We start from the raw sequence: 26,913 nt of genomic DNA on the forward strand, positions 1-26,913 counted from the left end.
GCATTATTAAAGGCAACGAGGCGCAGTGGATCGGCCTCACTGCAATTTCTCTAAGAGTTTTACTTATGCCTTGTTTCTCAACACCCCATGCTCCCCATCTCCAAGACAGAATCTTTCCTCACAGCACAAATGATTAACCAAAAATTACCAACAGAACGATTGTTTAGTAGCATATGTGCCATTCTGCTCCCTAGCCCCCAAATTTTCTACCAAGAGGAGAGGGGAATGTTTTATCATTTATTCTCCAGGACCAATATTTTAACCTGGATTTTATTAAGCATTTATACAATTTTTTTTTAAAATTACTTTTTATTTTCAGAGCAGCCTTCTCCCTCCCTAGGCCCTTGAGAAAGCAAGAAAACCCTTGTTGAAAATGTGTAGTTAAGCAAAACCCATTTTCTCATCGACCATTTGACATAATCTTCTAATGCTCTCCTCGTGGCTAACAGAGGTGTGCACACAAGGTGAATGATTTCTCGAACTGCACATATTAGACAAGATTCCCAACAGGATCCAGTGCTCAACTGAATTCAGTAATACACTAATCTGGATCTGTTACCTCCCTGACATGGGTCCTCTCCCTCCAATGGTGTAGACTGCAATCCATCCAGTGTTCTTGAGTTTGCTATAATGAGCTTAAAATGGGAGAATGTGGAGGAGCTCTGTCTACTTCAAGCTCCTCTTTCTTCTGGTCTTTGTGGGATCCACCATGATGGTGGCAAACACCTTGGCAAACATCCTCTTTATACCCTGCTTGATATTAATAATCAAAAGATCACTGAGCAAAATTTTCCCTGACATCTTCCCGAAAATCCAGTTTGTAACATTTTTGGGGAGATGTGTGTGTGCGCACATGGGTACGATTTACTCCACCTTAATAACCTGTCCTTATTCTCTTTCAAACACACTCCATCACCACAAACGGGAAGAAGTGGACATTTCTTTGCCAGGACACAATGTCTCTGGAATGGACCTTAATCAGAGCTGCTGGCCAGCACCAGCCCAAGCCATAGGCCTCCAGTGAAGACACTGTGAAGGGAGGGGACCCAGCACCACCACTGTCACCTTAGGGATGCCCAAGCAGGAAGAGGGCTGGTGTGACAGTTGTCTAATGAAGGAAACTGTTTCTCCAGTAGGAGGCACCAGGTGAGTGCATTTTCTCTTTGATTTCATAGAACAATTTCCCTGCTGCCAAGGGACAGATGCACACTGAACTTACAACATTTACTAACCAAACAGTCTGATGACGGCTTACTGATGCAGCCAATCTCCCGGAGGATGCATATTTATGGCCAGTTTGTCAGGCAGTATTAAATTTTATAAATGAAGGACAGCCACAGTGTATTTTGCAAAGTGAAGCCATGTGTATGAAAGTAGTGAAGAGCCTAAGGAACTAGTCACTGAACTTGAGCCATCCCATCCTTACTAATGAAACCAAAACAAAGGTTCTATTCCTCCTTCCCTCCCTCCCCACTCCTTTCAGCATCGACATTTTAGGCAGTCAGAGGATGGGCACAGTGCTTTTATTCCCGGGCAGTCTTCCCCTGCTCGATTCAGCTCTGGAGGCCGCGGAGCTCCAGGGGCTGGGGGAGTGATTGTCCCCTCACTCACTGTCGCTGCTGTCACTACTGCTGCTGTCACTGTCACTGTCACTGGATGTCCCAGATAAATCTTCCAGGGCTTTTCTGCCAGAAACAAAACCAACAGTTTCTTACACTCTCCTGTGGGCTTCTGTTACCCCCAATCATGTGTGAGCTGTTCAAATATGGTGACAAATCACAGTGGTCTGGGGACTTTGGCTGTACAGTCAGGAGCAGTGCTAAGACTGGAGCCTCTGTCTGCACCAGGTTGCCTCAAGTGCATATGAAAAATGGATTTTTAAAATTCAATTAAAAATGTGTCTTAAAATACTATAGATTAAATGATGTGAGGGGGAAGGAGGAGAGAGATTGGGGGAAACTATGTTGTAAGAAACAAGACACCAATAAAAATGTAGTAAAAAAAATTAACTGAATGACCAACGGACCCTTAATGGTAGGTCAGCAGGGTAGTGACCCCTGGGGCTCCATGTGGCCACAGCCAGGGCTCCTGGGTCTTCACTGGTAGTTTCAGTCCCACCCAAGATCCTAAGCAAGGCATCTACACACATAGAGGGCATCTACTCAGCACGAGGCCAGGAGTCTGTCACTCCCTTCCATGAACCTTTCCTGAAAAAAGAACTGAGAGAGCAAATGGCTCATGGGGACCCCTGTAGTCTGGCTACTGCTGTTTATTAATAACTTTGCCCCAAGGCCTCCCATGGGAGCCCAAAGTCACAGAGCTCCCACTGGGGATAAGAATTCAAGTCTTTCTGATTCCCAACCCGACGCTCTTGCCATTTCACCAAAGGACTTCATCTTGATTTCTGGCTGTGCTTCCAGCTGCTTCTCAGTTGTTAGCCCAAGGACAGGAATCCCACACGTTCTCCCTAGCAGTGCCCCTACATTACAGGGGCTTAATAACTATTAACAGGACTTGGGGGAAAAGAAAAGAGGAAAGGGAACCCTTACTTCTGCTCCTTGGAGACATCAAATTCAGCCAGCACTTTCTGGGTGAGGGGCTCACTTAAGGCTAAGCTCAAAGCGTGGGCCAACTGCACCAGCTGCACAGCCTGGGCAGAATTGTGGTTTTCCTTTGCACTGTTCATGAATTCATTCATCAACTCGGTTCTGAAACAGAGAAGCTCAATGTGAACTGTTCTCAGGTCAGCCACACCCCACCAAGCCTGTCCACTGAAGACTGGACAGGTTTAGCCAGGTCAGTGGAACTCACCTGGGGATTCTGTTCTGCTTTTTGAAATTCTCTAATACTTGCCTGTTGGAGAGAAGATTAGGGCTCCTTTAGGGATGGAATGTCCTTCCAGGGCTCAGCCCAGTGTCTTTCACGCAGTGCATCCCTAAAGAGCCTGCAGTGGTATTTCAATACTAACAGATGGGGGCAGTTAAACAGGTCAAAAATTCGGGAACTCTCCCACCCTGGGAAGCGAGGAGGGGAAGAGAAATGTGGCTAGGCCTGGGCAGTTGCAGGGAAAGTCTATTTACAGTTAGAATACCTTGTTTAATGAAGAATCAACCAACATTTCTGAAGCCTCTACTCAATGGTAGAAACTAAGGATACAAGTACAAAGAAGGAAAAATCCTTACTCCTAAGAGAACTCAAGGAGTCCTGCAAAATGGGCTAGACCAGAGCTGTCAGATGTGCAGCACAATCCAATCAAGACAAAAACAGGCACTATTTTTCACTGAGTAAACAAAAATACACCAAAAGCCAGATAGAATGCACTTTAAAAACCAAGCCAATTCACTCAGGGATTCATGGCCATAGCCCCTCCTTTTCAAGTCCCTCCCCCAGCAGTAGCTCCTATGTGGCAGGACCACCCCCCAGGCTCCACATCCCCATAAGGACAAGGCTCAGATTCAGGCACAAGTCTCATGTAAGTGCTTCCCATCAACCTGCCACATGCAGGAGGACAGAGCCACACATACATTCAGCTCCCATGATTCAGCTGAGGTCCGTACCCCTGCGCCAATCATCACAGCCTGCATCTGTGGAGTTCCTGCTGAGCTCGTCTGCCTAATCTCAAAGAGCACCCAAAGCATCGATGCAGACACTGAAGACCAACCTAAAGTGGCCCTTCAAGCCAAAGTCCAGCTAGGGAGCAGATTCCTCCCACTGGTGTACAGACAGACATACACACAGAACACTAGTGCTCCTGTGCAGCCAAAGCAGTTGATCCCTCCCTGCTCTAAGTCTCAGTCTCCCCACCTGTCACATGTGGCTACCATTTGGTGACACAGTGGGAGGAACCTGGGCCGTCAAATATGGCGTCCAACACGTGTCACAGACACACAAAGGCCATTTTCTGGCAGAAATGTGGATACCGAAGGAATCATTTTCCTGAAAAACATGATACTCCCCCCACCTCCTAACCTGCATCTAAGACTCTCAGGAGTCCCCAAACACAACAATGGTTAGTGTGCCTCCAGCAGCACCAGCAGTTGAACAGACAGGGCCGTACTTACCAGGCCTCCTCGGTCCTGCCCCCTCGCAGAAGGAGGAGAGCAATACAGTTCATGGGGCCAGTGGGACACTCTGTTGAGACCTTGCCCCCGTCTTCACGTTCATATGTAGATTTAATATCAGCAGCGCAGTCAGCAAAGGCTCCCTGGAGCTGAGAACGAGTGGTCATCAGCACAACCACCACGCTATGCTGGCTTTGCTCATGACAACCCACAAGTCACACCTATATGGCCCTTATCTCACAACTACTTTACAGAGGGAGAAACTGAGGCACAAAATGATTATGTGCCGCCTGAGCCCTGGGCTCCACTGGTTTCAAGACCAGCACCTCATGAATGTTCCCCTAGAGTCTTCTGCAGCCAGGAAAGCTGAAGGCCCATGACACCCCAGGCCATTTCTTCTTTCCTGGGGGAGAGCAAGGGTCTAGATTCCTCCACTCTTCCACAGGGACATCTAAGACCACCCGACCTTGGGGAGGGGAGTGCTCAGCACTGTCATTCATGTCCCAAACACAGAGAAGATGGACACTAAGCTGGCAACCCATGATGAGATGCAGGATGGCTCTACCTCAGGGGGATGCTTCTCTCTGGCCATCAGCTCCAGCATTTCCTCCCTCAGATCATTCCGTCGGGTGAGACCAAATTCTTTGCAATCTTGGAACAAGAGACACAAGCAGAAATGAAAATGACCGCCCTGACCATCTCCACTGTCTAAGCAGAGCTGCTTGGCTGCCCACCTGCCACATCCCACCATCTCTATTTTCCAGGTGGAAAACAGCACAAAGCAGCAAGTTCAGTTTGACACCCTGCCTCTATGTTTCCAGAAAAAAATAGAGATGGGGGAAAACTGGAAAGAATTAAATGTGAAATTTCCCCTTGCTTCTAGAGGGAATATAGCAATGTGCCCGCATAGTTTGTCAGAACGCTTCTGGACAAAAGACCCACCTGAGCTGCTCTGTGCATGCAACAGTGAACACACAGGCCGCCCTCTGATCAGACTGACAGCTAAGACACCAGCTTCATGTAATACTACTACCAGATACTTGTGATGATAACAGTACTACTAACAATATCATTCAGTGGTTTCAGTCATGTCTGACTGTGACCCCACTTGGGGTTTTCTTGGCAAAGATACTGGAGTGTTTTGCCATTTCCTTCTCTGGCTCATGGGGAAACTGAGGCAAAGAGGGTAAAGTTGAGTGACTTGCCCAAGGTCACAGAGCTAGTAAATGTCTGTGCTCACAAGAAGCTGCCCAGTAACAACTGCGATTTATTTAGTGCTATTGTTGCCTGGGTACAGGGTTAAAAATTTGACACATTAACTGGATCCTTAAAATCACCCTGGGAAGTAAGTGCTATTATCTCTCTGAGGCAGACAGATCAAGGCTAGTCTGAGGCCACATCTGAACTGGGTCCTGTGACTTCTGGCCTGGAGCTGCCACGCTGCTTCAATAACTCTCAGTGGTCAGGGAGCATCACAGGAAGACTTTCACACTGGAAGAGCTGGACCATCATCTAATCCAACCTTAGAAGGAGACAAGCCCAGAGGAGCTCAATGTCCCACCTAGAGAACTCAGGCTGAACACCCCAAGCTTCTGACAGGGAACTCACTGTCTGAGGGAAGCTCTTAGTCTTCCGTGACATCAAGCCTAAACTGGCCCCTCTGCAACTTCTACCAAGGGCCTCTGGTTGTGCCCTAGGACCCAAACAGAACAATTCAAAACTTCAGCTCTGTGAAGGCAGCTGTCAGATCGCAGGCCTCATTGTGGCCCACAGTGCCCTGACCACTCAGTCAGGGAGCAGGGAGGAAAGCTGCCCATGTTGGAAGGACCTTTTAGGTCCCTAGGTCTGGACGTCCTAATCCAATGATCAGCTTCCCCTGATCAATGATGAGGTAGTAGAGCTTCAGCTGGCTTTAGTTCAGGCTGGGCCAGAGAATATAAAATAACTGAGCAGCATTCCAAGACTGGGAAGGTCAGCCCCCAGGAGAACAACCCCTGGTCCTTGTTTACCTCTCCAGATCTCGGGGATCATTTCTAATCGGTTCCCCACATCCAGGGCCTGGAGAAGACTCATCAAAAGGTACGAGTGAGGAAAACAGACCTGAGAAAGAGCAACAAACCTTCATGTTCTAAGAGTGTGGGAAATGAACATTTAAAGAGTGAAAAATGACAAGGGACACTCTCTTACAGAAGGGATCAGTTCCTTGTACCACTTCAAAGTGACGTCCACTTGCTCCATTAGGCACAACAAACTGAAGAACTTGTGACTGTAGGAAAAGAACAACCCATTTCTCCAGGTGCTCAATGCCACTTAGTAGGACATAAGCTCGGGGTGTCCCCAGGTGTGACAATGGCCACCCACACCATCCAGGACAGCTGTGTGTGGGCACATTCTCACTGAACCTGGAACCAGCTCACTTGTTCTCACCACCAAGACAGGGGAAGAGGCCCCAGAACCTGTGATGCCATACAGAAATATTTTCTACAAGCTCCCCAGAAAATGGTCCAAATAACCTCTTCATGAAGGGAGACCTTAAGGAAGGAGGAAACTCACAATTTCCCAAGGCAGCTGCTTCCATGCTTGCAGACAATAAGTTTGGCCTGTCTTCTCCCTCCCCAAACCCAGCCAATGCTACGCTAAGCACTCATGTGATATGGTCTCTCTGCCCACCCTCCAGACATGGCTCTGGCTTGCCTAACTCTTTCCTAAAAGAATCAGAAATACAGAGAGTAATTCCAGGTATAGTCTGAACACGTTCTCTGCCAGGTTTTTCGCCTCCTCTCACTGTCTATTCCTTCATCATGGCTTTCAATCCCCTTCACGCCCTGTCTCCTTGACACAGAGGACAGTGTGTCTGCCCTGACCTCATCTGTAGGACCTACAACAGTCTGCTTTAACCAGAACCAATGCTCACGTTTGCATCACCCAACTTACTAATAGAAGGAATTCTGAAAGGAGTCCCCAAGCAGCTTCCAATTGTCTCCTGTCCTTAAGATGCTGTGGACTTGGTAGGCAAGGTCTAGGTCTTTCAGCATGACGCACTGCAACAGAGTGGGGGTGATGAGCATAGAACTGAGGGTACTGTCCACCTCAGCCTTGGCCAGCGGCATATATCTATAATGTTGGCCAATCTCGAGCTCACCAGAGCTATACCAAGCACTAAGGTTGCCAAGGGAGGGCAGGTGGGTAGCTTGGCCAGCTAGAAAAGGGACAGGCCTGAGGTGGTGCTGCACTTATCAGAATGCTGTTAGACCTTGGAGCAGCCACTGCACATCCAGCCTGGGGGAGGTAGGGAGACTCAGTCTCAGAAAAATAGAAGATAGGTTCTGCTGGTAAGGGGTGTAGAGGGCACTGCCTCTTACACCAGTGTGGACAGCGCCCTGCTGAGGCCAGTCTGGAGTTCAGCTTCTCCAGGCAGAGCAGAGCTGGCCTCATGCCTTGAACCAGAACTAAGGCCTACCCGGAGGGAGGTGATGCACCAGAACCTGATCCTCAGAACAAGTATGGAAGAAAAGCTAGCGATGGAATGGGAAGCAAAGGGCAAGAAAGGTTGTGAGTATAGGGAGAGCAAGGTCTTCTCTGGAAATAGGAAACTAGCAAGAAATGTACTTACCACCTTCATAGCAGATGGAAAAAAGTTGGCTGAAAAGAAACATAAGCTTGTATTAACCTCTGGTCAGCACACGTGAAAACGGCCTCTAAAATTTTCATTTACAAAAATGCTGAGGAATCTAGTGAAAAGTAGTACAAGCTGTAGGGCAGATAAATTCAGTTTGTTAAAAATAATTCCTCCCCAGTAATCATGATCTGAGACAAAGCAAAAGCAAAAACAGACCTGACAGATAATCATGGAAACTGCATTTGCTAAAAGGTACCATAGAATGAAGCATTATGGAAAAATTTACTAAGTTTCTTTGAAAAAAACCTCATTTCTCAAATATGTTTCCCAAACCAAATTTATAAAAGAAAGAGCTATTCCTCAATTGATAAATGGTCGAAGGATATAATCAGGCAGTTTTGAGAAGAAATCAAAGCTATCTATAAGTCCAATGAAAAAACAGAAAAAAGGCAAAATAAAACAACTCTGAAAAACCAGCTCACCCCTATCAGAAATGACAAATGCTGGAGGGGATGAGGGAAAATAAGCACATTAATGAACTACTAGATGGATCAGTGAACTGGTCCAGCCATTCTGGAAAACAATTTAGAAAGATGCCCAAAGGGCTATAAAGCTGTATATATCCTTTGAACCCAGAAACCCTACTACTAGGTCTGTATACCAAAGAGATCAAAGAAAAAAGACCTATATGTACAAAAATATTTATAGCAACTTTTTTTTTTATGATAGCAAAGAATTAGAAAATTGAGGGGATGCTCAAGAATTGGGGAATGGCTGAACAAGCTGTAACATACGATCATGACAAAGTAATGTGCAATAAGAAATGAAAAGGGGGATTACTTGAGGAAAATCTGGCAAGACTTATATTTAATGACACAAAGTGAAGTGAGCAGAACCAGGATAACCTTGTACACAATAAGAGTAATGTTATAATGATCAACTGTGTAAGACCTGGCTACTCTGATCAATAAAGCAATCCAAGACAATTCCAAAGGACTCATGATGAAAAAATGCTATCCACCTCCAGAGAGAACTGACGAACTGAGTGCAAAGTGAAATATAATTTTCTGGCTATATTTTTTTTGCAGTATGATTAATATGGAAAAATATTTTGCATGATTTCATATATATAAATGACTTCTCAGTGGGCAGGGAAGGGAGGGAGAGAATCTGGAACTAATAATTTTAAAAGTCTTAAAAATTAAAAAAATAAAAAAAGTAATCCCGGACCTTGCTCAGATAAAATGCTGTAGTGGTGTCTCCCCAGCAAACACTGCTAAGTGGGGAGGTCACCTGACACATCCACGTACTTACCATCATCCAGATCTCGTACGCAAAGCTTCTTGCCCTGTAGCTCGTTGATGATGTCAGAGAAATAACTGGAGGAGATTTTGACAGCTGGGGCTGCAGAGCAAGTGAAGCATAAGAATTTCTTTTAAGAACTTTGGTTAGTCCCTCCAGTCTCATAGCACTAATTAAAATGGGATGTATCTCTACTTTTTTCATCTTAACAATTGTGAACTTAGTACAAAAAACAAGCATTTCAATATGTAAAGGAAAACACAAAAGGAGATTGTATACAACTGCTGGACTTCTATCATGTAGGTTTGCCTTTTCCTCCCTCAATTATACAGCTTGGCTATTTTATGTAATTAAAATTTAACACGGTACTGTTAATTGGTAAGGCACTGAATCTATAAATGAATTCAGGCAATTGTCATTTTTATCACATTGGCTTGGTCCAACAATGAGCAATTAATCTCTGTCGAATCACTGTGTCTATCTTTAATTCTGTGAAGTGTTCCGTAGTTCTATTCATCTGATTCTTGGGTGTCTTGGCATCTGCCCTCCCAGATATCTTAGATACTCTGCAGTCATAATGAATGACATTTCTTTTTTATCTCCTTCACCCTAGGTTTTGTTAGTAATGTACAACAGGTGATAACTTCCATGGCTTATATGATCCTACTTTTCTGAAGTTACTGTTTCCATCAACGTTTTCATTTACTTTTTAGAGTCCTCTAAGTCAGTCATGTCCTCTACTACGAGGGGTCGTCTGGTTTCTTCTCAGACTATGCTCAGTCTCTCAATTTCTTTTCCTTGTCCTATGGTTATACAAGAATTTCTAGAACTGTACGAAATGAAAGCAGTGAATGTGGTCTTCCCACCTTTACCCAGATATTAGCGTGAGGACCATGAGTGATGCTCAGGAACAGGCAACCACTCTTCAGACTATAAGCTGACGTTTTGAACTCCACACAATCTAGCACTGCTCTGGGCAGCATCAGACACGACCAGCAAGGAGAGGTGCCATAAACCACAAGATACCATTCTATGGAACTCAAACTGAAAATCTCTTATTAAAAAAAAGTTACTTTAATAGCAGGTCTAACATTATAATTCATATGCAAGTAAAGTCAAGAAACTTTATATCTTTTGCCTTAGTGATCTCCTCACTGGACATATGCCCTAAAGAGGTCAAAGACAGGAATAAAGGCCCCTCCCCTTCCCGCAAGTTAAACACAGATGATGGCAAACACTCTGAGGCTCACACACTGCTCAAGAAGTAACCATATCCTCAGAAGCTCAGTCTTTTTAATTACTCTTTGCATTCACAACATTTCTAAAGTTTCTACAGATAGACATAACATAAAGTTGTACATACCGGATTTGTAAAACATTTCAAGTATATAGTGATACGTCGAAAGTGAAGGTTCTCAAAATTGCCAAAAAGGGGATAAAACAAAGAATAAAGAATTAAGTTGTAATAGCTGACATTTCGAGGACACTTTTTATTTTATGAAACATTCTCACAGACAGTCATGGTAGGTCACGTGACTCACCCAGGCACACAACCATTTAGTGGGAGACAGAAGACCCAAGGCCAAGTCTTGCAGATTCTAGTCTAGTACTCTTCCTCAAATACTAGTGCTTCCTATTCAGAGTCTAGGCTGTACTAACCACACTAGGAAGCTGGGACACAGGTAAATCTTAATTGTTAAAAAACAGGTCTAGTCTTTAAGTGAAAGCTTGGGGGAAAAGTTTAATTCAATATGAATACTTTGACCAAAGTTCTGCAGCAACTCAGAGGGATAAAATGAAATGACTGAGTTGCACTGTGCACAATGTAGGTCTTTCTGGGTAGTACAACAGAGCAGATACAATTCAGAACAACTGTAGGGGAGGTTATCAGTGAAGCACAGCTGGTGGAGTTCACGGGGCAGTGCTGTGGGTTCTTCTCTAAGGACACCAACACCAGGCTGACTCTTATTCTAGGTCAATGCCAGGCGCTCAAGGAGCTCCAATGAGAAAAGCAGACTGTTTTGGCCAAAGTAGCTGATTAAGGTAGAAGTCGCTCTAGCTTCCAGGTTGGAGAATTTCTAAGTGCTTCCCACATACCCAGGAGCCCCCATCTCCTACAACACAGAATTTCGGTGGGTTTAGGAGATATATGAACCTGCTCATTCTAACTCTTAAAGTAGTAATGTCACAAGGTACCCTGAAAATACAGACATATACAGACTAAAGCTGGTTTTCCAGTTTGCCAACAGGCCAGAAAAAAACACTAGGAAGGCCCTGGGAGATTCATGTGCGTGTGTCTTTCAGACTAGACTTGCAATTTCACTGGTATAAAGAGCTCCTCAAGAGAAACAGTCACCACCAAGACAGTCCAGTGAGGGCTTTCTCTAAAACTTTAAGAGTCCTGCCATGGGCAACAGAGAGATGAAAGGATGGAGACATCAGAAGCAGCCCTTCCACACTCTCAATCCACCACACTATGCTACTTCACCCAGTATTTATTAACAACCGTAAATTAAAACCAAAAGTGAATATATGGGACTACTACCTAACCAGACCTAACTGTTAAAGTCAATACTACATCCCAAACTGGGGCTCAAGGTTAACTTCCAGGACTCCCACTCACCTATCTTAAGGGCTTTCATTTCACACAGGGTCTGTAAGGCAGGAATTCTACCAAAAGAACCCATTTTCCTAAGGACACGAAGAATGGTATTAAACGTTTGAAGATTTGGTTTCACCTTCTGTTCAGCCATTTGTCTCAACAAATCCTATGGAATAAAAACCAAGAAGTCTGTGAATGAGAGTGAGCAGTTTTATGTTCAAGCATTATTCGAAGTGCTCTCGGTGACGACTCTACAATCTATAGAGCCAAATTGACCTCCTTTATTAAAACTGGATTTTGGTTCATCCACGAATGCTTTTTTTTTTTTTACATTTCTTATGGCATTCTCTTTTACCTATGCTAAAAGTCAAGTGAGTCTGTCCCAAAGTTAGCATTCCACCCATTAAGCAGAATGTAGCACACTGTGGTGGCCATGCTCAACAGTCCTCTCTAAGTTTTTTGCCTGGACTGCCCAATACACAGGAAGGGCTGGCCACAGCCAGTCTGTCCAAACAGTGGCCTTTCTAAGAAAGGGGAACATAGGTGGGTTATTTGTTCCATTTCTATAATGTCCAGAATAGTACATGTTCAATCATTCAATATCAGGAAACCAACTCAGGTTTTCTGAATAATGTTTAATTTTTTTTGTTCATGAATTATCCCGGTTCTACTATCACCATCACCAACTTTGTCACCATCATCTGGTTCTCCTTATTTGCAATGGAATTCATCATTATTATAATTTTAAAAATAGAAATGGAATTTTCAGGTCACCTGCAGTATTTTGCACAAACTGCTAGAAGATAAAACAACTTTACCAATATAAGATTCCATTTATCTTCATATCTATCTCTCACTGAGAATGAAGCTTCAATCAGTGCATTGAAGGTATGAACATCAGCTGCAAAAGGAAGAAAAAAACACATTTGGGGATGAAGATGAAAGGATGATGGAAGAAGCAAAAGGTCATCATCTTGCCTGGGTAATCCAGTCTGACTCAGTCCTCCTGTGAACACATGTCAACTGAGAAAGCTCTTCTCTATCCTGACTCAAGCCTGAGCTTAGATCTTCACCCAGTGCCTGACAAACATTTCTCTATTGGAGGCTTCTGTGCTGGAGACACAGGAAGGACATGGCCCCATCTATACCCTCCTAAGAAGTACTCACCTCGGAGCCGGTTGTTCAGTAACTCTGTATATGTGCTGAAGGCCTTCTCGTCAGCGTGATGCTAGAGAAGGGCAGGAGAAAAGGGAGCCCAGTCAGTGGGAGACAGTGAGTCAAGGGAGCAGAGACCAAGGGGCAGCCCTGGGCCTACCTTGGCCATTCCTCGGATTATTGTGCAATAGGAATGCGCGTTCTTCTCTGGCATTAAGTCGAAAATTCTTTCTGCATTGTTGTTTGCTCTAGATTAAAGAAGAAATCACACATGAAGGGTCCGCAAACAACAGAGGACCCAAACAAACCCAGGAGAGCTGTGAGACTGATGTTCCAACCCTCTCCTCGACCTGCTCCAATGGCTCCCCACAGTCCCTGATGGACCCTCAGGTCTCACATCAGGCCCTTGGTCTGCAAAGGCAATAAACTCTCCAAGGGGACCAGTGCTGACAGTGATCAGATGATTCTGTGGCCTCCCAGGGCCCCAGTTTTCTCAACAAATGGGGATGATGCCATGTATACCCTTTGTTTTCCCAGTCTGGGGGTGGGGGAAGGGATGGTGACCAAAGAGAGGAAGTCTAGCGTCTGCACCCTCAGGCCTTCCCTCTGTGTGTGGCACTGACTAGCACCGACAAAGCTCTCATCAGCTAACCCAGAAGCTGCAGGTGCAAGGTGACATAAACTTGCTCTGGTTTGAGACTGAGAGCATATGGCACATAGCACACAGTACCTAGAAAAAGGCCTCAAACTCTTCCAGAGGGAGGTGCTTTATAAAAGCCAGTGGTGCTGCCCTGTCATGGACAGATAACAAAGACAACAGCATTATTTTTTTCGGGGAAAAAAAAGGCCAAATAGCGTTTCAGTCATGAACACAGCCTTCTGTTTGAAGATGCGCACCCTATTGTAGGTTGAAAAGGTTCACAATGGCAGACTAGAAGTGCTTTCCAAGATTGATAACATGAGTGTGCAGCTCCTGGTCTTTACAGCTGCCCTTAAGTTTTCAGTCTTCTCCACATGTAAGTGCAGGCAAAAGAGGTGACCTACCCACCTCCAGGTAATCCTGGTCTGTGACGTGGCTGCTTTTTGTTTGGACCCCTTCCATGCTGGCTTTTCTTCTACTTCTTCCTGAAACAGATGCCCCAGAAATATGAGTGCAGGTCACAGCCAACACTGAGCGAGGAGCCCTAGGCAGGAGGAGCACAAGACCAGTGTTGGGCCTTCAACTTCCATATTTCTTTCACAAGTTGTGAGAGATGTTTCTAAATCTTAAAGTGTGATCTCAATGTGAATTCCCCTAAAAAGTGAGAAAAAACCCCAAAATGAGGGAGAGGGGGTGAAAGTGGCCATAAAACAAGCCTTCCACTGTCTTTCTTCCTGGACATACTATCAAACTGTTCACGTATACCCTACTTCTCACTGGGTAAATTCTCATGGACCTGACCAAGAGATGACCAACCAGAGCAAGTCAGACAATCTCACAAGGAGAGAAAGATGTTGAACCTGAGAGGGAGAAGGAAAGGGCATAAAACCCCAAAGGTTTGGCCATGCTGGCCACCCAGAGAGTGAACTGCCCTAAGCACAGAGGAAGCTCTGGCTTGCTATCTGAGAGGCAGGAGGGTGGAAGCAGAAAGGGAAGGCCTACATCTAAGATGGTAGGTGCGGGGAGATTTGAGTTGAAAATAGCTTGGCTTGGCCAAATGAAAAGAACTGAGGGAAGTGACTCACATAGAGTGACTAAGCAAAAATGGCTAGAGTCCCGAATCAGTTCTCTGTACCCCAAACTGTCTACCTGTATAGTATGTCTCCTGATTACTCAACTTCTATTACTTGCAAAAGAAAATATAATTTAAAATATGAAATAATAAAATCGTATATTCACAGACTAGGTTCAAACCAAACATGCCAGAAAAGAGGGCCATTGCTGTTGGCTGCTGCATGGATACTTGAGACCAGTGAGTCTGGCCACGGTCTCTGAACGTTACTGCATAGACATCACCAGTACAGGAGACAAGTAAAGTACATCCCAGGCAAACTGAGGAGCAGTCTCCATCCCATGCCTCAATCTTGCCTGGCAGCACCAACCTGGTATCCATGTCCCACAGGCCCACTACACAAAGCTCTTCCCTTACCTGCTGACCAATGCTAAGTATCCCTCCTTCCAAGGATCCCAAATTCACAACCACCCCTGCGTGACCACCTATTTCTACTTCTCATGTAGCTCATGTCCCCATTTCACTCAAATGTCAAGAACAAAGTAAACAGATTAAATTAAATTTGTACTGAAATGCTTGAATCAGGTTATTTACATTTTTAGAGATGACAAAGGAATAGCCCCAGGCTGAGACAACCTTCCTGGAAGAGAGAGGTATATTTTGTTTCGTTCAGTTTGGTTTTGTTTGGCGGCAGAGAAGAAAAACTGAAAAAGGATCCCTACTGCTCCAGTCCCAAGGGTACTGGCAGGGACAGTGAAGCCTCCTAGTTCAGAGTGACCAGCAGAAGTTGGTCAAAAGCCAACCTGTTCAGGGGTATAAAGCCCACAATTAACACTGGGACAGCTAAAAAAAATTCTCAATTGCTCAAAGCAGGGAAAATGGTGCCTTTTTGTAGTTACAAAGACAAAGTGTCCCAAAAGTCTCATTACAGACTAAAGTCTCAAATGCTTACAATGGCACGAAGACTTCTGGGACACCCAGTATGAAGAGACTAAAGCACAGAGAGGAAATGTGACCTAAGACTGCATGACAATCCCCTCAGAGACAGAATCAAAGCCTGCAAAGTCCCAAGATCTCCTGCTTCACACAGCTCTGAGACGCCCGGCAAAGCTGTCATCAGGTCAGTAAGTCAAGCCTAAGCAGAGCAGGGAGTTACTGCTACTTTAAGACATTTAAAAATTCCAAAAGCAATTCTAAAGAAATATTTGCAATTGTGCTTACATCATTTTTAAGTGTAATTTAGTAGACTCTCAGACAGTTCTGTAGCATTTTGTAGTTATTCTAAGAGTTCCTTTTCTATTTTCTCACAGATTTTATTAGACAGATAGAAATGCCATTGATTTTTGTAGATTTATAGGTTATCTTACTTTAACAAAGCTATCAGTTGTCTCGTTGAGTTTCTTTAGTGATTCTGTGGTTTTCTGAGTAAACTATCAGCTCATTAGAAAAAGGGCTCAATTTGTCAGTTCTTTTAATTTTTTTTCTTAGTTCACTGCTACCACTAACAAAACTGTGTGTGTGGGCAAGTGATATCTTTGCTTTACTTTTGTATTTATTGGGAACATTTCTGAGATTTCTTCACTGCAAATGATGGCAGCCCCCAAGCCACCCCAAACCCCAACATGCAGATCTTTACCAATTCTTCTGATTCCTCAATTTGGTGAGGTTGCTCTTCTCTTGGGGGCTCTTGGTCACCATAGTAACATAACAGATCTAAGAGGCTGTTTGTTGTTTCCAAAGATACAGAAGTCCCTATAAACAAACAAAAGAGGCTATGAAAGGTGAAAGGACCCAAGCACCCTGCTGTCAACTAATTCCCTTTGAATGTTTGTAAAGCATTTTCCTCACAATAGTCCCGATAAGTTGTTAGGCCCACTTCATTCTACATGAGGCCAAGACAAAATCACTTAATCAATCACAAAATGATCTGTCTAAGAGCAAGGTCGTTCTGACTCCAATTCAGCACAGTGCTAGCTAAAACACAAATGAAAAAGTCGCTGTGATAATGGAAAAATACAAAAACCAGAGAAGCATCCTTCCAGAGCTCAAATTATGTTACAAGATGGGAGCTGCCCACACAACTTTGCACTGGGCCTAATTCACAGAGCTGCTGTTGTGAGGTTCAAGGAGGTCCCAACTGTAAAGTGATGTGCAAAAAGTCTAGCAATTATTACTGACTAAAACCAACAATGCAGCTAGGACTAGGGAGCATCTCTTAAATGAAGGGAGAAAGGAAATTGTAGAAGATCAAATAGACCATTTGGATTACATTAACTGAAAGGCAAGATCAAAATCAAGGCACCCAGTATAAGAAGAAACTGTATCTTTGGTAAAGGCACCCAAGACACAGATGGAATTATTACATAAGACCAAGAGTTAATCTCCAGCTAATAAGTAGTCAAAGAATATGAAAAAACAGTTCTCAAAATAGGGATTTATGAAATGGTAACCACATGAAAGATGATGCCCACATACTAATAAAACAACTAAGAATTCATCCAAAACTCAACCCATTGGCCAAACTGACAAAAGATGCCCACAGACAACACTGGAGTAGACTGCACAAAGACAGGCTTGCTAATATAATGGAGGACCTCTCAAATGGTCAGACCATTCTGGAAAGCAATTTGGAGTTATGCTAAGAAAGTGACTAAAAATCATCTGTAACCTTTGACCCAGAGATCCCAGTCTAGGGATAAGAGTTCAAAGAAAACCAACCAACCAACATGCATTTATTAATAGCCTGCTAAGCACTAGGCCTTGAATATGTAAATATGAAGAACGAAATAATCACACTCTCTAGAAGCTTAGAGTCTAATGAGGGAGTCAAAAAGTACCCAAGTACATGCAAAATAAAACCAAGGATGGAGGGCACGAGCATTTGGGGGAACAGGAAAAACTTCCTGATGAAGTAGGTTTCTGAACCACATTCTGAAGGAAGAGGTAGTTTTGAAGAGAACAGGGAGTAGGCCAGCTTGATAAGAACTCTGGGGGAAGGTGAGAAGGCCCGAAGCTGGGGCAGTGAACAGAACGGAAAGTATGTGAGAGAGGTTGTGGAGAGAGAGGAATTGGAAAGGACTCTGAGGTTAAGAACTCAACATATGGAAGAATGGCAGTGCCCACAAGAGAAACCATTATGTTAAGAGGACAGCTGGGCTGGGGGTGGGGGTTTAAAGGCAATAGATTCCATTTTGGATGAAGGAAGGTAACTTCACAACTTAAAGGGATTTCAGGGGTCATAGACTCCAATGGTGTTCAACTCAAATAGAAACAGGGGCCTCTGAACAGCACACAGAGATCCCTGTAGGCACACACTATTTCCCAATTACATTTTATTCTGGCTCAATCTGCACCCAGAGTGATTTGGTTGCCCTCCCTCTTTAAAAATGCAGACTGGAGGGACAAAGGAGTTAGGTGATTGTCACCATGGGGAGCTGGCATGCCTGCATGAAATCTCTGAGGAACTGGACAGGAGCTGGCAAGAGGGGACTGGAGCTCAGGACAGCAAAATGGATTTAGGGATTCTCTGCAAAGAGGTGGCAAACGAATCCACGAGGACTGATAGGGATAAATGGGAAAGACATAGTAGAAAGAAGGGACATTTCTATTTAGCAACTGAAGAGACTGGAGGGTGGGGGAAAGGAGAGAGAATGGTGGAAAAATGTTTCCAAGGCTGCAAACCTGGGTGACTGCAGGGATGACAGTGCCCTAGATAAAAAAAAAGGGTAGTGAAAACAATGGGTTCACTTTTCTGTGCCCTGGTAAAGAGGGGGCCTGGGCCCTTTAGGGTCCTTTCTTGATCTAAATCCTAAGATCTATGATACAGAATCATTTGATATTCATTGTAGGTAATCCTCCAAGATATGAAGGGGAAGTCTTATATTCTTCTTTTACAAAGAAGGAAACTAAGGCTCAGGTAGAGTTAAGCAATTTGTCTAGGTTCACAAAAACAGAACAAGGACTAGAGGACCCTGGGTCTTCTAACTCCCTGCCAGTGTTATTCTGACACAAGCTGAGGGCAAGTTCTTTCTCTTTCCACACTTTTAAAACCCACCATCATCCCTATTCCTACTGGATGAGAATGTCCACGCAGCTAAAGCAGAGTCAGATACGATTTTGTTTGACCATTTCTACGTTCACTTTAAAAAGCCTTTCAGCCATCCTTCCAGAACTATATGCCTAGCTGTTCAGGCCCACTGCAGGACATGGGGTAGTCTGGATGCAATTAACCACTGGCACCATATGAAGTAAACTGCAAGACAGCAGGACACAGGAACAACGCTCTGTCATGCCACAGGAGAACACAACTTACTGGTCTATGACTGTAGTTCTGGCACCTTTCAGTCACTAAACATTTAATAAGTGTCTGCTGTGTGCCAGGTGTCATGCTAAGCACTGGGGATACAAAGAAAGGCAAAAGCCAGTCTGGGTCTTGAGAAGCTCACAATTCAGAGTATCACTGGAGAAAATTGGAGACTTCTATAGAAAACCATCCTAGCACACTAACGTAGAGGGTGAAAGGAGGTCAGAAGGAGCTTGGGCCCATTTCCTAAGAGCTGAGATCAGTTTAAAATGCTGTTACCTGCTTGAAGGAGCTGGTCAAACATGTCCACAGAGGCTTTGACTCTGCGAAGCCGGATGCGCTCCTGGAGGGCAGCCTCGCTTACTTCCTCCAGCTGAGGGTCCAAATACTCAGGCATCAGGCACTAAAAACAGGCCAGATGTTGGGGGAGAGAACTGTTCAGTCAGGCCTTGAGGACGGGGTTCAACTCTCTAAAAACTGTCAATGTTTCCCTCTTCCCTCCACCAGACAAGTGTGTTAGAAAATGACCTTGGGTCCATGTATTTCTTGAAGAGTTGCATAAAGTAACCTGCAAAGTTATTTGCTAGTTATTAACTACCTCATGTCACCCTGTAATCACACCACTCCTTGTTTTTTCTTAAATCAAAAGAGGAGAATAAAGTATTTAAAGGTGGAGGAATCTCTCTTCTGCTCCCTTTGCCAGGCAACTCAGCACAACGCTTTTAAGAAGCTTTCTCCTCAATGGCTATGCAAATGTTGATCACCTCAGAGAAAAACTAAAAATAAACTCATCTATGACAGGAAATGACCAAGTTCCACTTACCGGTATATGTGGGGCAGCTATGTCCTTCTCAAAAAATTTGGGATATGTATTAATAATGTATTTTGCTGCATTCTTTCCAGAATCCTTTGCCAATAAAAACAACCGCTGTATGAAAAAAGGAGGCAGATTTAGACATTAGCTAGTATTCATTTTTATTTGGATTCAAAGGGGAGAAATTAATTACACTTTTCAATTTCTTTTTTCTGTCATTATTATTACTTACAGGATAGAAAAAATATAGGGCCACCTTGATTATAATGCAGAATGAAGACACTTTAGCTGTTTAATTTTTATTAAGTAGTTCTTATTCCACCAAAGTTTCAACCAAATAAAATCAGGTTTACTGTTTTACTGAAATTTTAATCTCTATGAAGTCAAGACAAATTCTTAAAACTCATCCATAAAAATGGTTAAAAAACAAAAAAAAGATTAGCTATCTGTTGTTGAGATAAAAAGTGCAGCCTGGCTAGACAGAAAAAAAACAAAAACAAAAACAAACCCAATGACTTTAGATGAAATGGGGAGACTGACTGAGGAGGTGGACTGGGGGCTACACTGAGAAATCAACGTGATGTTGGCACTAAGATTCAACACACACTGATATAACCCACCCCATGTACCTTATAATCGCCATTTTCCTCACTTTCCTCTTTCTAGCTGACTCCAAACATACTCAGGTATACAGTCGATGTTTTCACCCTGTAAATAGCTGACCTGACCATGAAGAAGCCTCCTCACTTGTTCCCTTTCTCCACCTTCTCTACCTTTCACATCTTTCCAAAGCAATCACAATCTGGAATGTTACCAGTCAGCACCTGTACATGTGGATAAGACTGAGTGACAAGTCTTATTATGCACCACCCCAAGGACAGGGATACAACAAGGTCATACAAAACACTCACTGCTTCTGAAGATGTGACTGGGGTGAGGAAAGGATCATCCTGGAATGTGTAATGGGCAGCAGTGGGATCCTGGGGAGAAGACAAGATTAAACTTTTTTACTTTCATCACCGTAGTGATGATCAAGAATTACTCTGAGGATTCTGAAATTTTTACTACTCTACTTTAAAGGGCAGGGAGGACTTAAGACCCAAAGTAGAAATTCCCAATGAGGAGCAAAGTCATCGAGTATTATCTAAAAACTGGCAACCATTAAGCCAAGCAGTAAGAACAATTCAATGTCAGAACATGTTTTAGGGTACTGTATACAAGCAATTAAGAAGAGATGGCATATAATCTCTAAATGTTTGCCTTCACTGGAGAGGCAAAGAAACTTCAATATAGGACAAGTATTGGGGCTCTCTGGGAAATCAGATTCCTAAACCTTCCCTTCCAGGGGTCTGGGGCATGTCTTCAAAACAGACTTGGCTTTCCTGGATAGCGTAGCTCTCAGTCACTTTGAAAGACACAAGGGAAGCCTAAACTCTGTTATACTGAGAAACACTGGGCAGTCCCACAGTGGAATGGATAGTCTGGAACATTAGGTATTAATTTTGAGGGGAGATTCAAAAGGTACCTAGGTATAGTTTATAAATTTTTAATGTGAGGACAGAAAGCACTAATCCAGTCCAAAAAAGTTTCTATTGACAAGTTTCGGCAATTATACTTTGCAAGAAATACAAATCAGCCTGTTAAGTTGCTGTGATGCTCCTCTGTGGGAAAGGTGGCTCTCCCTCTCAGGGTCCAGCTGAGAGACTGTCAAAGGCCTAGGTCAGACTCAAGTTCTAATCCTTACTAGCTTTTCTATCACGCACAAAGACCTTAACCTCCACGTCCCAGTGCTGCTCATCACTGAAATGTGATAATGATGCTTCAATTACTGACCCCACAGGCTTGATGAGGGGAAAGTGCTTTAGAAAAGGAATTGATTCTCTATTAGATGTGGGAATTCTGATATAGAATGACTGTGTGGAAATAAGCTCACAAAATCGAAATCTCACTATTACTAGAGGCATTACTGGACAGCTTAGATGAAGCACCCAAAATGAAGTACTTACCCTCTGGATGGTGGATGCCAGAGCTTGAAGAACTGCTACATTATCCCTAAAAATGAGAACTTAAACATGTAATATGAAAAATAGTTTTGTACATTCATCAAGGGATCTAAGGGAGTCTGGCCTTAGGTGTGCTCCCATTTGTTTGGCACAAGTGGTAACAGTATAAATCCATTCTCTGAACTAGAGCCACATGCAGTAATACATGATAAAAAAGGGCAGAGAATGCTGTAAGTGAAGAAACAATAGGAAAAGTGCTGAAAGGAATCACTAACAATCCAAAAACAATTTCTATGGTGGCAGAGAGGATAAAGCCCAGAGTCAGGAGGAACTGAGTGTAAATCCTGCCTCAGATACTTTCTTACAACCCTGATCAAATCACATACCTACTTTGTGTCTCAGTTACCTCTTATTTGTAAAACGAGGATAAGAATAACACCTCTTTTACATTACTGTTTATACTGGAACAAATTGTGAGACACATACAGAATGGCACATGATTACCTCCTTCCCTCATCTGAGCTAGTAAGCACCTTAAGGAAAAGGAGAATAAGTGATTTATACTAGGCAAGTTCCCACCATACCCTACCCTAAATTTTCTTTTCTCTTTCAAAATACTCCTGATCAACATCACATGTGAATATGTTCAAAGAACAGGAAAAAAGAGAATTACATCTGAAACTGTGAATCTATTATCTACAGCTAGTTTTTTTAAAGTTCACATTAAACACGGTAGTACCAACACTACCTTGCTTACCTTCTAAAACTGTGTGCCCACCTAAATTTTTCTCTATGCTTCTCTGTTATGGTGACTCTCACTTCCCCCACCCCCAAAGCCCTCCTTCATAACCAATAAATTTAAATCAAGCAAAATAAATGTGTTAACCAATTGTAAGTGATATTGTTCATCTCATCCTGCACTTCTGGTTCATCCAACTCTCTGCCAAAGATGGATTCGGCAATCTTGTACATAAAGGGATCAGACGTGTGATTTCACTGAACAGAGGTCCCAGGTAAAGAAATTCCCTTTATTAATGCAGTTCAGCACTTTCTCTGTAACTTCTAAGTCTTAAGAAACTTGCCTAACCCTGACACTTATAGTACATAGTAGGTAGTTAATAAATGCTGATTGAATGAATAAATAAAATCTACACAAAATGACAAAATTCAGTAAGTTCACCTTAATGGCACAGTTCTTAAGGCTGCCCTTCACATCTCCACCCTCTGACCAACAGGTCAAGTACTTATCTCCAGCTGCTAAGCAGCACTAATTAGCACAGTAGTGTTAAACTTCTGCCTTCTGGAAAAACTAACTGGCCTTGCTCTTGATATGAAATCTGACTAACTTCTTTCAATATTCCCTTTCAAACTGTAAGGATAAAGCAGCTGCTTGTGAATATGACACCAGGCTAAGAGGATGTTTAAGAAATGTAAATAACTATAGGTAAGCTATATTTCTTTAAATCGGCTCACAGTTTACTAACTTTTCATTGTATCTCATCATCTTTTTCTCAAAAAAAGTCATTATGTTAGCATAAGTATCAAAGCAAATTGGCCATGTTTTCAAGTTGCTGTAAGGATATATTTGAAGCCAATGATGGGACAGATGGTGAAGCTAGTATGGATTATTGCAACTGTAGGTCTCTTTGCCTCCAACCTCCTTGGTCCCACTCCATTAATAAATTAATCATTTCTGAGGTCAGCTTTCATTATGTTATGACTGCATGGAAGCCCACAACTCCTAATGATTAGAGCAAACCCACCACCATTACTACTTAATGTTTTTGTGATCCTTAGGCGTCGCCTCTTTGGGGTTTGACTTCTTGATTAGTAAGACAAAGGACTGGACTAAATTATTTCTCAGCTATTTTATAGGTCAAAAGTCACAAACCCTCACTGACATCAACAAGTCCTACTATAACAATCTAACCTAACTTCTCCTTTATTTTTCTATTATAGGGATTTTCTCTGGTCAGCTCAGTTTCATCAGTCCACACCCCACCACCCCCATCCTAATTCCTACCTCCATGGTTTGCTCATGACATTCAAAAGACTTTAAAAATGAACAAAAAAAAAAGCATTTATCACATGCTGTGTGCAAAGCACTTTGCTAATGTTGGGCATACAAAAGGAAATTTAAGACATTCTAATAGGGAGACAACACACAAAGAAAATTTAAGCTTCAAGCAAGATAGAAAGGTCTTGTGGTCCTTATAACAACGAAGATAATAATCACACATTTCAAGGTTTACAAAATGCTTACCTCACAATAACCTTGTAAGGTAGGTAGTTCAAGCAGTATAGATTTCATCTATAAAATGGTAAACTAAGGCCCAGAAAGTATAAGTGATTGGCTTAAGGTTACAAAGCTAGTAATAATCAGTGGTGGAATTCAAATTCAAGCACCACACTCTAACATCCACTGCTCTTTTCATGTGCTGCAGTAATCCAAATGCTAATTCACACTCATCTCCCCATTATGGACAAGTTTGAGCTCTATCTTCTTCATGAAACCTTGGGCCCAGATGAGATCTGGTAGGACCAAGCACAGCACTCAGCTGGGGATTAACCTGGCTCTACTTTAATGCTATGAGGTCTGGGTGAAAGATGCTTATGCTTCAAGTTGTGTTTTAAAGAGACAGGGATCTCAAGGCAGGTGATGGTCAAATGAGTATTATGAGGTCTGGCCTGGTTCCAGGTTGGTCCTAGAAAGACCAGAAGGAACATGAATCATTAGAACATTCCCCAAAATAAATCAGCCTCTCAGGATATTTTCAACCAGGTTTATTATATGGCCATCCTCCTGTGCCCATGACTACCAAATGTCACCCAGCTGCTTTATTTTCAGAGAAACACTGGGTCAATGAATGGCAAGATAAGCATCAAAAGCTAATTCTTCAGATTCTTTGTCGTATAAGATTCTTAAATGAACATCACAGAGCCACAAATATTACACAAATGCTGATACTACTTGATTCCACAGATCATCCTGTCATTTCTTCCAAATTAGAACAATCACTATTTTGAAATAACAGCACCACTTACCAAGTTTTTCTCTTTGGAATGACCACTTCTTCAGAACCTTAAAGAAAAGAATGAAAACCAATGATTTAATTTTTCTCAATGAAATAGCTAATTCCAGTTTCAAAATGCCTTAAAGCCAAAATGATGCCACGAGCACGCTGAAGGTATCGTACCTGTAAGATCAGCTCCTGCTGCTTCTGGGAGGGATGCACTTCCAGAATAAAGCCTGTATTAAACACATAAGGCTGACATGCTCATCACCAAAGTACTGAGTTCAACTATGCCAAATATTAAGTTTCTACCCCAACATGGATGATGGAATTGGTCACCGCCTTGAATGTTAGTATTGAAACAAACCTTGGTCAAGTCTCTAATTCAATCTCCTGATGCCCAGAAAGGAGGAATACCTTCTCCCAGGTGGAAGAGCCTGGACAAGAACTCTGCTCTTCTAGGCCCCTTCTATTAAAACAGTTTGGTATGTACCACACTTTCAGTTTATTTTGTTCCATATTTGCAGAACCTTCATACTTTGAGTTATTAGTGGGATTAAAAAATCGTAACAAATGTTGCTATTCAAAATTTGGAAAGCTGATCTCATTAGACAAACCAACAATAAAACCAAAGAATGTCTTAATATTAATGACAGTAAAGTGACTTAATCAGGGGTGAATATGGCAAATTTATTTTTGAGATGTGAACAAGTTGACAGAAATACTATTTATTTAGTTCAGATTTAAAGCTAGATGATACCTCAGAGGTCATTTAATAATATCTAAAATTTATATGGCACTTTAAGGTTTGTAAAGCACTTTACATATATTATCTCTTTTGAGCCTTACAAAAACACTGTGAAACAGGTACAGTATTATTTTTATTCCTACTTTATAGATGAGGAAATTAAGGCTGGGAGAAGTTAAGGGAGAAGTTGTCCAGTCACTCAGTTAAGTGTGTGAAACAAGATTTGACCTCGAGTCTCCATGACTCCAAGTTCAGCATTCTGTCTACATCACTACCTATATACGCAGACCATATGCGAACAATGACATACAAACATGAGATAGAGGAGGGAATGCAATCTTATTACCCAGCTTTCCCTTTCTCAGTGTGATGTTACTGGGATGACCTCGATAGAAATCATCTTTTCCCTTTCCAGGCCAACAAAATCGCTGTGAAAAATTCCCAATTTAATTCGAGGGGTAATTAATAATCCTTAGGCCCCTCCTCTGTGTTGGGGTGGGTTTTAGGGAGGAAGAAAGGGCCAGCAGGCCCGGAAAATGATTAGATGAGTAATTACATTAAGGGCAAGGGCTACCTTTTATCTCTTTTTGTATCCCACAGCTGAGCACAGCGCCTCCTGACACTTAGGAGGTGCTTAAATATATACTTACTTAATTGAAAAATGCAAGGAGCTGGCTATCTGGCGGGATAAACAGTACAGTGCACAAAGAGAACCGGCTCTGGAAGGTGGGATGCGGAGATGGGACCTGGACCCTGACTCTCCCCACACATCGGGCCCACCCCAGGCTACCTGCATACACCGACCTCTCCTTAATCCCACCCATAGACAGGTATCAATCTCACCCCAACAAAGGGCAGATTTACTAGGAATCCGCCCGCTACTTAGACAGAAACAAGGCTTGACTGAATCCATTCCAGGAAGACTCGCCCTGTCTTTGTGTTCCAGCACCCCAAACCAAGAGGACCTGGGTTCAAGTCCTAGCCAGGAGATCGCCAAAGTGTGACCCCAGCAGCTCAAGGCCGCCAGGTCGCCTTCTCTGTCCCACGTGCCTTTCACGGCGCGCATGCGCACCCCAATGCTTTTACAGTTCGGGTGGAGGATCCTTTATTTATTCTTCCCTTTCCCACCACAGCTTTCAACAGGCCCCGAATCCACTTTACCCCACAGGCCCATGCCCCATACCTGTTTCCTGTAACTCTTTTTCGTGCATCAGCCCTTCTACCGGTCAACGGCAGCCGCGACCAGCAACAACCTAAGCGAAGGAAACGACTACCTGCAGCCGCTGCCATCTTGGCCTCATGCACAAAGCATCTCGGGAAGAGATACAGCAGAGAAAGGAGGAAGTGGAGAGAGAAATACCACTGGGCAAAAAGACAGGGGAGGTTATCCATGTTAGTCTGGAAGGTTTTTTTAATATTTTCATTACACATTTTAATTTACATATTCTTAAAACATTTTTTTAAATACATGGAAAACTCCGCATTATCAATAAATTCTGTGATGATTAGTATAGGGAATTAGGTTCTAAAAATTCTTTTTCTTCCCCCCGGAAAAATAGTCTAGTCCACGTACTCCTCCC

General features: G+C 43.0%; 1 protein-coding gene and 1 non-coding gene across 6 annotated transcripts; both read right to left on the bottom strand.

Moving 5' to 3' along the window:
- Positions 1–254: 254 nt before the first annotated feature.
- On the bottom strand, positions 255–26,668 carry PTCD3 (pentatricopeptide repeat domain 3). Of its 5 annotated transcripts, none has more exons than XR_011973024.1 (25): positions 26,517–26,668; positions 24,769–24,821; positions 24,617–24,653; positions 21,575–21,620; positions 20,480–20,548; positions 19,578–19,682; positions 19,034–19,157; positions 16,088–16,203; positions 13,788–13,864; positions 12,900–12,987; positions 12,752–12,812; positions 12,403–12,485; positions 11,606–11,750; positions 10,346–10,396; positions 8,995–9,084; positions 7,675–7,703; positions 6,996–7,102; positions 6,249–6,327; positions 6,071–6,161; positions 4,627–4,712; positions 4,062–4,210; positions 3,092–3,146; positions 2,812–2,853; positions 2,550–2,708; positions 255–1,685 (listed from the first exon to the last, which is right to left on the bottom strand). XR_011973024.1 is itself a non-coding variant. In XM_072636943.1 (24 exons), exons 1-24 carry the CDS (start codon positions 26,621–26,623, stop codon positions 1,604–1,606), a joined length of 2,076 nt encoding a protein of 691 aa, XP_072493044.1. In that variant the 5' UTR covers positions 26,624–26,668; the 3' UTR covers positions 255–1,603. The 5 variants fall into 5 exon arrangements, 2 of the variants coding, with proteins under 2 accessions (XP_072493044.1, XP_072493045.1); XR_011973026.1 differs by having other exon boundaries at positions 21,575–21,633; positions 26,517–26,648; XM_072636943.1 differs by lacking the exon at positions 3,092–3,146.
- On the bottom strand, positions 3,445–3,581 carry LOC140521891 (small nucleolar RNA SNORD94). Its single transcript, XR_011973168.1, has one exon. It is a non-coding gene; the product is annotated as a small nucleolar RNA SNORD94 (small nucleolar RNA).
- Positions 26,669–26,913: the final 245 nt, after the last annotated feature.

Source organism: Notamacropus eugenii, chromosome 1 (genome assembly GCF_028372415.1).
Source record: "Notamacropus eugenii isolate mMacEug1 chromosome 1, mMacEug1.pri_v2, whole genome shotgun sequence".
Classification (NCBI taxonomy): Eukaryota; Metazoa; Chordata; class Mammalia; order Diprotodontia; family Macropodidae; genus Notamacropus; species Notamacropus eugenii.

Bases quoted from the DNA above. Each gene is read 5' to 3' on its own strand.
- PTCD3 (XM_072636943.1), bottom strand. From the start codon at position 26,623: ATGGCAGCGGCTGCAGGTAGTCGTTTCCTTCGCTTAGGTTGTTGCTGG. The intron at 11,751-12,402 runs GTAAAGTTGTTT...TTTATTCCATAG, and splicing joins ATAAATGGAATCTTATATTG to GATTTGTTGAGACAAATGGC. The intron at 2,854-4,061 runs GTAAGTACGGCC...TCTCTCCAACAG, and splicing joins GGCAGGACCGAGGAGGCCTG to GCAAGTATTAGAGAATTTCA.